At 38.5% G+C, this 10,973-nt stretch overlaps 2 protein-coding genes across 3 annotated transcripts in view; one reads left to right on the top strand and one right to left on the bottom strand.

The window, feature by feature from the left end:
- Nucleotides 1-871, bottom strand: part of gadd45aa (growth arrest and DNA-damage-inducible, alpha, a) — a 3,007-nt gene extending 2,136 nt beyond the window's left edge. The window contains exon 1 of one of the 2 annotated variants that reach the window (XM_035671349.1): nt 839-871. Coding sequence is in view for 1 of the 2 variants with exons in the window: in XM_035671348.1 (XP_035527241.1) it covers nt 208-257 (50 nt within the window). In the remaining variant the exon portion in view is untranslated. Of the gene's footprint in view, nt 1-207; nt 732-838 lie in introns of those variants that run through there. The other variant, XM_035671348.1, reaches the window with a different exon arrangement.
- A 2,766-nt stretch (nt 872-3,637) lies between these two features.
- On the top strand, nt 3,638-10,535 carry LOC118334703 (sodium- and chloride-dependent GABA transporter 2-like). Its single transcript, XM_035670740.1, has 14 exons — nt 3,638-3,824; nt 5,082-5,216; nt 5,313-5,453; nt 5,611-5,695; nt 5,798-5,930; nt 6,293-6,427; nt 7,551-7,654; nt 7,764-7,888; nt 8,044-8,156; nt 9,267-9,404; nt 9,627-9,729; nt 9,812-9,912; nt 10,102-10,272; nt 10,385-10,535. The coding sequence occupies exons 1-14, from the start codon at nt 3,680-3,682 to the stop codon at nt 10,496-10,498; spliced, it is 1,743 nt and encodes a 580-aa protein (XP_035526633.1). The 5' UTR covers nt 3,638-3,679; the 3' UTR covers nt 10,499-10,535.
- The last annotated feature ends 438 nt before the right edge of the window (nt 10,536-10,973 follow it).

Below are 10,973 nucleotides of genomic sequence, written 5' to 3'. Positions count from 1 at the left end.
TGCTGCATTTTAATGTGTTTATTAACTGTAAATGTGCTGCATTTTAATGTGTTTATTAGCTGTAAATATGCTATAAGTTAGTAGTTAGTGTAGAAATGACCTTTATCGTGCACTAATCTATTGAATGCATGTCGCTGCACACCGGTAACTTTAACTTTACATATGCATCGACGTTATAGCTGAATAAATGTTTAATGCATTAGTTACCTTTCTTGAGAGTAATCCCCACTTAGTTCCTCAAATGTCATGTTGTACATAAAATCCAAATCCACTTTAGAGCGAAGGGTAACGTGATAGTAGTGGCGAGTTATCCTCGTGTCTTCTCGACTGAACACACTTTATCTGTACTCCACTGTGCTGCGACAGAGAGATAAATCTGGCAACTTCACATTAAAACTGCCTTGGACAGTTCATTGTCCGTAGAGCAGCGATCATTGGTCGTATGCTAATGTTCAGGGTGTGCTCTCGAGTGGGATTGGAGAGACACAGCAACAGGCGTGTCCGTCTCCGACCGGGTTACTACCGTGACTACAGCCGCCTGCTGGCCTCCACAGTTGGGCTACAATAAATAAAATCTATTCAGCAGCTTGTTTGCAACACATCTCTAGCACCGCAGCCATGTTATAATAACTTATGCACAACTATATCGTGTGAACAGCTAACATCCACAAACCCCCTCCTGGACAAACATACACCTACAACAATGTGACAACCACCTGGAAATAAACAGGAATACACATTTATATTGGTTTTAGACATATAAATCAAAGTGACTTAATCTCTGTTTGTACAACGCGTTAAATAAAGTGATGAATGGAGAAGCAGTTGCAGAGCTCACCCTCGCTGCCGGACAGGACAGGGCAGGATTCAGGACAACTGCATAGCAACGGGACGCTGCTAGGGGACGCTGCCCTCTGATTGGTCCGCGGCGGAGCGTGCGAAAACACACCGAAACCGCGCGCGAGATCCAAAGGACTGGCGCGAGAAAGACAGGAGCGTATGACGTACTGCATTACTGCAGTGAACTTCTTCTTCACTATATATACATATATATATATATATATATATGTATATATATATATATCACCTTTATAGTGTTCATTCAGTGCTGCTTTCATTTAACTTTACATTTGAGTACTTAAAGGTAATATAATAGCACTTATTCCTGTTGCTGGGCGCTCTGGTCCATCTAGCCTCAGTGATCAACATGAATAAGTTAATATAAAAATATTATATAAATGTTAATATAGACTAAGATAACATGAGACAGGGTCAAATTTAATGATCCCACACAGGAAATTGTGCCCCAGCAGCAGAAGGCCAGAACAGATGCACAGACAAAATATCTAGAATACTATAGCCATACATTATTTAAATAATTTAAAGTTGTAAAATACAATATACATCAACTGAAACAGTAGGCTGAGACAAATCTAGGAGACACGTTGTAAGAACAGTTACAACAGTGACATTATAGTGTCTTGTGACTACAGAAAGTAATGCCAGCTTCTGAAACTTATTTGTCTTGTCTGTGTCAAGACAGCTGTTTCTGAGGAGCATATTATGACAGAGCCCTTACAATTCACATGTGAGTGGAGTGATTTTTGCATTATGGCACTGCAGATGTTTAAAGTAGTTTGAACACTACTCTTTCTTCAGTGGGCCTATCTGATGAACAAACTGAAACCTTGTCCAATTGTACTTTCAAGCTAATTTCAACAGCAGCGCTCAGTATTTTGTTTTATTTTTATTTCCTGGTCTCAGTTTTCATGATATTCTTTATAGGAACAACTAAAATTTGGAAGTTCAGGGCGATTAGACTGCAACTAACAGTTATTTTGTATCAGTCATTCAAAGAAAAGAAGAAAATGCCACAGTGCAGTGAGTGGACGTTATGGGATGTTATGCTGCCTCTTGGTGGCGGCAGTCAGAACTCCCTGAGAAAAGTTAGGGCTGCACACTCAATCACAATATATCAATAATTCATGATTGTACAGAGCATCAAACATGACAGAAAGTCTCTCTTCATGTACAGTGTTTGCTGTTCGGGCCCTTTGGCTCCAGGCTACAACCTTCCTGAGGGGGTATTAGGGTAGTTCAGTGGCTCTTATCACATTATTTGGAAGTACAACAAGGAAAAAAGTAGGGAGTCTTGATTGATTGTAATTTATAGTGATCCTAGTTTGATCCTAGTTTGACTATGAAGACATCATCATGAATTATTGATGTATTGTGATTGAGTGTGCAGCCCTAACTTCTCTCAGGGAGTTGTGACTGCCGCCACCAAGAGGCAGCATAACATCCACTTACTACACTGTGGCATTTTCGTCTTTTCTTTCAATGAGACTGATATGAACTGTCCTCTCTGAATCCATTTACTCTAAAAAATAAAACAATTCACTCATTATTAAACCGGCAACTATAATAATTGTCCTAAGCAAAAATACCAAATATTCAATCATAACACACACAAAAAAATATTCAGAGGGGATTCCTTAAGATAAAATCCTTTCAAGCTTGGTCAGTGGTCTAATGGCCATTTACTGTGGGGGTCTCTGACTTGACAAAGATTGGGAACCCCTGGGCTAGTCATCCTTGTTAATCACTTCACACAACTCACTGTCACAGATACTTATTTTAATAACCATAATTAACCATAATAACTACCTTAAGGATGTTTCCTCTGTGGTTGTGTACATTGTATGGACTTCATATTTGAACCCATCTGTTCCAGGGCTGTCCAGTAGGAGGCAGCACTAGTACACCTCACGCACATGAACCACATGACCCCTTTCCTCCCACCTGTTAACAGATATGTTTTCATTAGTGTATAATCACCTGAAAATAAGAAAGTGTTTTTGTTAGCTTAGAATGAGACAACACGATGCAGCAAACATTCATGCATTGTTTAGTTTTATTTCATAAACATAAACATACCTCCTAATCTACCATGGACTGCCTCAAGAGACACAAGCTGAAGCAATGGTCCTCATAGTCCACTTAAATACCATTGGAAATCTGTGGGTAAGTCTTAAAAGAGTTGTGTGTGCAATATTACAGAATAACAAAAAGTGTTCGCCAGCTGTGATATTAATATTAGTGAGTAAGTTAAGGAAGAGAACAGGTCAAAGAAAGGCCAAAGCAAGGATGAAAATTGTATTAACTGAGGAGTAGAAAATAGCCACTTGGATGCCGAATGGTAAAAATAGATCAGTATTTTGTGTTTTTGTATAAATATTAAATGGATAGTTGAGTTTTGATGCTTCACACCTGAAAAATAACTCAATGTACCCGCCCACTTCTTTATTGTGACACACCCTATATAAACAATTTTTAACTGATCTGTTTTTGTGTCTGGTGTTACCTGGATTTAGACTGTTTACCTGTTTGGACTGCCTACCTGGTGCTGAACCTCACCTGCCTCACGATTCTGTAAGTGTATTTTCACTGTCTCCAAATCATTGTACTTTTACAGTCAGCCTGCATTCTTTGGATTTGGGTCCTTTCCCATACCTCAGTTTTATATTTGTTAATAATCTTATTTTCAATTTAGCGTTAATTGTTTTGTGACTGTTCTGTATCTGTTTCCCCAAACCTATACACATTAAAAATTATGTGACTGACATTTCAGCACAGAAAACCTGTTCCGATAGATCCAGCAAGCAAACTGAAGAGGAATATGATGAAAAACAATGATCCAGCAAAGTATGCTAAGAGAGGCCAGTGGGCCAACAAGAGGGAGTTCATTTTGGCAATAGTCGGAGAAATCATTGGTCTGGGCAATGTCTGGAGATTTCCATATCTGTGCTTCAAAAATGGAGGAGGTAAGAAAGTCTCTGTGCAGGTGGGCTGAGCGCACACGATGAAGCAGATGTCTGTTCTTAAACTGAGTTCAGGGCCAAGTTATGAGAATTCAATGCTTGAGGAGGTTTTTGAGAAATAAGATTTCCTTTTATACATTTTCAAATATAAAATACTATTTATACTATGGCTTGGCTAAATACTTGATTGTTTACTGAGAGATCTGCATCCATATTGCCCAATATGCACAGCTAATCAATATTTTAATTCAATGAAGACCAATATAACGCGGCCAAATTTTATGTCTCATTTTATGAGTTTTAGAGCATGTTGCCGCCACCAAAAATGCAAATCATTGGGGAATAAAAAAAAAAGAAGAAGAATACCTTAAGTTTCAATAGGACCTAATCCCATATATATATATATGTGTATATATATATCAAAAAATACGTTTACTAATAAATAAAAAGCAAAAAATCAAATCACACAAAATCAGCAGGTGGACTTAGGCAACGTTTTACTGCTTCTTATGCACATGCTTTTAAGAATCACAGCTCACATGGTGAAACTGTAAATCTGTAAATGTGATCTTTGTGAATTTAATCTAACTTCTTGAATCAATATTAACTCATTGTATATTTAGTTATTATTTAACCGTACTAGTAACTGACTTTGACTTTCAGTATGTATAACATACTTTACATTAGGGTTACCCTTTGAAGTTTAAATGTAGTTGTCTTGGCTGTGTTAATTCACAAAATGTCTATTGCACTGTAGCATTTAAGCTTGGTATTGTTGCTGTTGTGTGAATGATTAACGTTGAACATTATGCCCTGGATGCCCTGTGAATAAAAATCTTCACCTATGCTTCAGAACAGCAGCTTGTCACATATTGATCATGTTGCACAACATTATGTTATACCATGAACCCATACCTAGCTGGTTTAACGTGTGATTCGACATGTTGGCAACAGTTCAGTGTGTTTTTTCCAAGAGCCACACCTATTAAAATTTATGTGCATGTCCCTGCATGAAACCTTGTGTTTCAACCATTTATATGGTTTCTCTCCCTCTTGTTAGGTGGGTGCAAGGGTTATGCCCCTTTTTTGTATTTTGTCTACCTGCTTTTAGCATTACCTTGTTTGATTGTGTATGCAAAAGACTCCTACAAAAAAAGTCTTGCTGTGTACAGCAGAAAATTTGAGGTTTTAAATCATTAACATTTTATGTTCGTATTTTTCTCAATGTAAATCCTGACCTTGTTAAATTCTTCCCTTGAGGTGTTTTCTTGGTTCCCTATGTTTTGGTCCTGTTCACCTGTGGAATCCCCATCTTCTTTCTGGAGGTGTCTCTGGGCCAGTTAACTGCTCAGGGTGGAATTACATGTTGGAGGAAAATATGTCCTTTGTTTGAAGGTACTGCAAAGTAAATTAATTATTTGACATAATGTTACAATTTTGTGTTAATAAATGATAAATAATTTTGCTGACGATAACATTATTGTGCCTCAGGCTTAGGCTACGGCAGTCAGTTGCTTCTGCTATACAATGGGATGTATTATATTGTCGTCTTGGCTTGGGCCTCCCGCTACCTCTTCTCCACCTTCCACACTATACTCCCTTGGGCCAGCTGTAATAACACCTGGAACACAAGTAAATCACAAGTAAAATTACACAACATAGAGCTCCATTGTTGTGCAGCAGCAGTAGTATATATTTAAACAAAATAGGAAGAAATTGCCAATACATACAATGTTTCCTGTATCACAAGATGCCATTCTAACTCTTCTAAATCTTATTTTCCACACAGAGGACTGTGTCGATTATAAACTGGATCATTCATCTAATGGCAGCGTTTCTCAGAACACAACGTCTTCAGTTGAAGAATTTTGGCAGTATGTGTTCCCAAATACTCTACTTGATACTGAAAATAAAGCAATTATTTAACAGACTTAGAAAAGGAAAATGTTTCTATACATACAGTATGTTGTGTTTAGGAGGAGAGTTCTAGGTTTGTCTGGAGGAATTGAAGAAGTAGGTAGTATCCGCTGGGACCTGGCAGGATGTCTTCTGCTGTGGTGGATAGTGTGTTACTTCTGCATCTGGAAAGGAGTCAAGTCTTCAGGAAAGGTGAGCTACCAAACAATAAGAGACTGAATTAATTCCTGTCTGACATCCTCAACAATAGCTCAAACTACTGTATGAGCTGAGGAAGGTCAGACTGGTGCAGAATGTTTGCTGACCATGCATGCATGCCCTCAAAGCTGGGATGGATTTGGGCTTGGGCCCCTAGAACAAGTTCACATTGTCAATAAACATAAAGTTGTGTGAGATGCTGTCGGGTGAGAGATCAGCGCCCCTCGGAGGAGCCTTGATGCTGTCCGACCCAACAGGGGTAGAGCGCAGCCTCCTACAGGGATCTGCCTGTGAGGTCAGACTGTGTTTCGTCACCTGTCAGGTTTATTTTATCTATACTGCTGCTTCTCTTTCAGGTCGTCTACTTCACAGCCACATTCCCTTATGTGATGATTTTTGTTTTTCTAATCCGTGGTGTGACACTGCCAGGAGCCAGAGACGGTATTAGATTTTACCTCTATCCTGACCCAGCACGCATGGCTGATCCTCAGGTGAGGCACACGTGTGGGTGATAAGTGAGTCTGTTTAAATTTTTAGTCCACATTTTAATATTTCACAACAACAACCCTAACCTCTACTATACGTACCTTTACTTTCTACGTTAGCAATGGGTCTTCTCAAAAGTCACACGTTATTGGGGTAGGACGTACCATGGAAAAACATTTCTAAACTTGCCACAGCTGTTTAAGAGTGCAGCAACATGAGCATATTCAGGGTTCCTGTAAGAAAAGTCAGGTGGGACTTGAAGGAGATTCAGCTTATTTCTACCATAGTCAGACAGCCAAACTTTCATGACAGAGGCGTTTCTATAGCTATGAGTCCAATGTTGCATACATGTCTGTCTGGTAGATTTGGCTAACACAAAGCTGCTATTTATAAATGAAGTTAGGCATTAGAGGGAGTTGCTGAGCTAATGTTGAGACATTTATTAACATTTTTTGTACATAAATGATAAACTAAAGGAGATTAATAGCTAAACAATAAAGACAAAAAACAACTACATGCTAAATATAATTTCAGTAATTCCCTCGAAGCACAGAGAGACACAAGTGGCTTTCTTGTAACTAGTTTATTTGAAGGCTTCTCTCGCTCCTCAAATCCACCATGAAAGCTTAAACACACAGTGTTGATGAGAAAATATAGACCATGTTAGCCAAGTTAACATAAACAACAGTATCCATAACATATGAAATAACAAATAAAATAATAAATTGAAATACAGACAAACAAAACAAAATACCTTGTTGGCTGCATGCTATAAACAGGGAATAGTCTTCGAGTCTTCAGAGGTTTCCTTATATTCGTTCACATTACATCAAAGTGAAAATGTCCCTGCTTACTGCTAGCTTGCCAGTGCTGGTGCTGTCATGTGAGAGCAACCCAGATACTTTAGGATGAGACTTCACATAACAGTAGGTAATTGTAAATACCAAATTCAATTAATTCTCAGTTATGGCAACAGTTTTGTTGTTGTTTTTTTAACTGTGATGTTTTTTGTTTTCATGTAAACGAGAAGACAAAAGATAACAATACTTGACAAAGATTTGACATATAACAATCCAATAACCCCCACCCCCACCCCCCATTACCCTGACCCAACTTCATTGTTTAAAGGTGTGGATGGATGCTGGGAGCCAGATATTATTCTCCTATGCTGTCTGCTTAGGCTGTTTGCCAGCCTTAGGAAGCTACAACAAATACAACAACAACTGCTACAAGTAAATACAATACACATTTGTCCCCTCTGTTATACAATTTTTGTTTTTTGTTTTTGTTATACGAGTTTTTATGTCTCACTATACAAATCTTAACCCTTTTTATTTACAGAGATGCATTTGCCCTGTGCCTGTTGAACAGTGCGACCAGCTTTGTCTCAGGCTTTGCAGTCTTCTCTGTCCTTGGCTTTATGTCTCACGAGTTGGGTGTCAACATCTCAACAGTAGCTGAATCAGGTGTGACACTGCATGTAATACCACAATAATAACACACCTGTGTGGGCTTTATTGTACAATAAGGTTTCTTATACTTTTAAAATGAAATTTCCATTACAAGTAAATAAGTAAGTAAGTAAGTAAGTATTTTTTTTAAATCTTTGTACCACTTGCAGGTCCCGGCCTGGTATTTATTGCCTATCCTCGGGCAGTAGCCATGATGCCTTTACCACAACTTTGGGCTGTGTTATTCTTCATTATGATAATCTTCCTTGGACTGGACAGTGAGGTAAAGGTGTTACAATTAAACTGTGGTAAATAATCATAGATAGGATATGAAATTAGGAAACATAACCAGAGAAACCTGTTTCTTTGTGTTGAATTTAACGTAAAACACTGCCTTGGAATAAATTCTGTTGCTGTCTATTTGATTTAGTTCTGTCGGTTCTGCAATGCAGGTTTTTTTTAACTCTTAATTGTTTCCACACAGTTTTGACAATGAAAGCTGAGAGAAAGTCCTCTAAGGGTGAATTTAAAAAAAAAGAAGAAGAAGAAAACCTTGATATACCAGCTTATTGAGTGGGCATGGCTAACGTGTTTAGCAACTACTTCTCTACTTGCACATCCAGCAGACACAGTGACACATGGGCACCATGTTGAAGCCACCTGATTAGTGATCATGAAGATTAGTGAGAGCCAGGAAACTGAAGCACAGACTGAAGCACAGACACATAAAGCAGAAGAATGTCCTAAAAGCAGCAAAAGTTTGTGTCGAGCTGCTGAGTTAAGTGTTAATTCCACTGACAGTATTGACAGAGCTTCCGGGTCTGAAAAGTGAAGCCAAAGCAGAAGTGTCTTAAACCTGCATTCTATGTAAAGGCCAGCAGGGGGCGCTCCATTGGCTGCAATAACACAGGGATCCAATTCACTTGAATGGAGAATGAACCGACTTGACACTTCCTTTATGAGCTCAGTGAACAGTTTCCTGATGAGTTTATGCTCTCAGTCACTAGTTTCTTCTTCTTCTTCCATACATTATGATGTTCATTTAGTAAATTATGGATTATGAAACATACTACTGTTAAACTGTAATATGAGATCATGTGTGACCAGGCGAGCCACCATTGTTTCTGGCTACGGACGAGTCAAAACTGTGCAGCCAATGAGCGCAGAGCAACTCGTCAGTCTGTTGGCTCGCACTGGCTCCGTCTAACTGTCATGGCGGCAAACTCGAGACTTCAAATCAGTATTCCACAAACCAATGGATGACGTCACGATAGGTTCACGCTTGGTTAATTCCCAGTGGGATAAGAACTGCCAGTGCACCTTTGACATCACAAAGACTCATTTTATTCAGTGTCAATGTGGAGCTTTAATTTATTATTTTTTTTACCCACAGTTTGTGTGTCTGGAAGGCCTGGTCACATCCATATCAGACATGTATCCATCCTTCTTTTTCACGGGTCATCGACGTAAACTACTCTTGCTGTTCATCTGTGTTGTATGCTTTCTGATTGGTCTCTGTATGGTCACTGAGGTGGGTGTCGTTTGGTTTCTGTAGGGTTTCAAAAGCAAAGAAAAATACCTTCTATCTGTGTTCACATATTTTGTTCTGTAGTTTTCATGTGTTGAAAGTGTTTGCAGCACCAGATGTAAATGCAAAGAAAATATGGTCTCCTGCTGCAGATACAATTGAACAGATATTTATTTCACAATAACTCACCTTCTGTTTGTCTCTGTCTCTTCTCTTTTCCTGCAGGGAGGACTTTATGTGTTTCAGCTTTTTGACTACTACGCCTGCAGTGGAATCTCATACATAATTTTTGGCATTTTGGAGTGCATTTGTGTAGGATGGGTATATGGTGAGCTACATTTATTATGTCATCCTGTCAATCAGCTCTAAACAAGCATTTATACTTTTTAATATCAATATCTGTCTCCAAGGTGCTGATCGTTACTACAATAATATTACCGACATGATTAACTACCGCCCCTCGCCGTATATGAAATACTGCTGGAGGTTCATCACTCCATGTGTGGCTACAGTGAGTAAATAAAGGGAAATTCTGTTCCTCTAAGCGTAACAAAGTTATTATGAATTAATAATGTGTGCACATATGCATAAATATATGAACGTGTACACAATTTTCTGACTTTTACTTGTTTTTTTGCATCACTAAGTTGCATTCCTGTGGCTTCAGTTTTATTTAACAGTTGTGTATGTTTTTTCACAGGGCATATTACTCTTCTCTCTGGTCAAATTCACCCATCTGAGATACAATAACACCTATCAGTACCCCTGGTGGAGCCATGTCCTCGGGCTGATTCTTTCTTTCTCTTCAGTCCTCATGGCACCGCTGTGGGTTCTCTACAGTCTGGCTGTAACTCCAGGAACACTGAGACAGGTACTCTGAATATTACACATCCCACACATATTAGGATAGTTAACTTGTTTTGTCAGTGTGGCGTGCTGTTACGATGGATTAATGGTGGCTGTTTCCTTTTCTCTCCTCACAGAGACTGAACGTGATAACGACTCCAGCACAGGAACCGTTCAGAGCACCACTGAAAACTCTCAGGTCTGAAACCTGTCCTTCCAACGAAGAACACGAACTGTGTTCTTTGAACTAGTGCTGGGCAATATGACCAAAAATGTGTATCAAAGTATTTTTTAAGATTATGTCACTTTTACAGTATATTGCTTTTTTCTTTCTTTTTTTGCATGACTGTACCTTTATTCAGGTTTATAGTGGCTTATTCTACTGTCAGGAGTACATAGACTATAAAAACAGTTTAATGCTATCATGTACATACTGAAAGCTTTGATTACTATATGGTTTTCTTGGCCCAACCAAATGATACAATAAAATAACTATATGCATGAAATGGTAGCAGAATATAAACAAATGTTTAAACTGCAACATAGCAAAAACAGAACTTGAAAATAATAAATAAGATATGCCAACAACTTTGCCTCCCTTTCAAAAAATAGTTGTAGAAACACTATAAAGTATACAAACAGATATTTCTTAAATATTATATTGCACAAGTAAGAAACATGACATCACAGATAGTTGTTTTAGCGATGTACCTGTATGAAAAATTC

Source organism: Morone saxatilis, unplaced genomic scaffold (assembly GCF_004916995.1).
Source record: "Morone saxatilis isolate NCDOM2014 unplaced genomic scaffold, NCSU_SB_2.0 Contig23, whole genome shotgun sequence".
NCBI lineage: Eukaryota > Metazoa > Chordata > Actinopteri > Moronidae > Morone > Morone saxatilis.
Note: the sequence above shows the minus strand (reverse complement) of the source record. Positions and strands in the feature narration are given on the sequence as shown.

What these genes read in the sequence shown, in the direction of transcription:
- LOC118334703 (XM_035670740.1), top strand. Translation starts at nt 3,680, where the DNA reads ATGATGAAAAACAATGATCCAGCAAAGTATGCTAAGAGAGGCCAGTGG. An exon ending in TCAGTTGAAGAATTTTGGCA is followed by an intron (nt 5,696 to 5,797) that starts GTATGTGTTCCC and finishes TGTTGTGTTTAG; the next exon opens with GAGGAGAGTTCTAGGTTTGT. An exon ending in CACGCATGGCTGATCCTCAG is followed by an intron (nt 6,428 to 7,550) that starts GTGAGGCACACG and finishes CATTGTTTAAAG; the next exon opens with GTGTGGATGGATGCTGGGAG.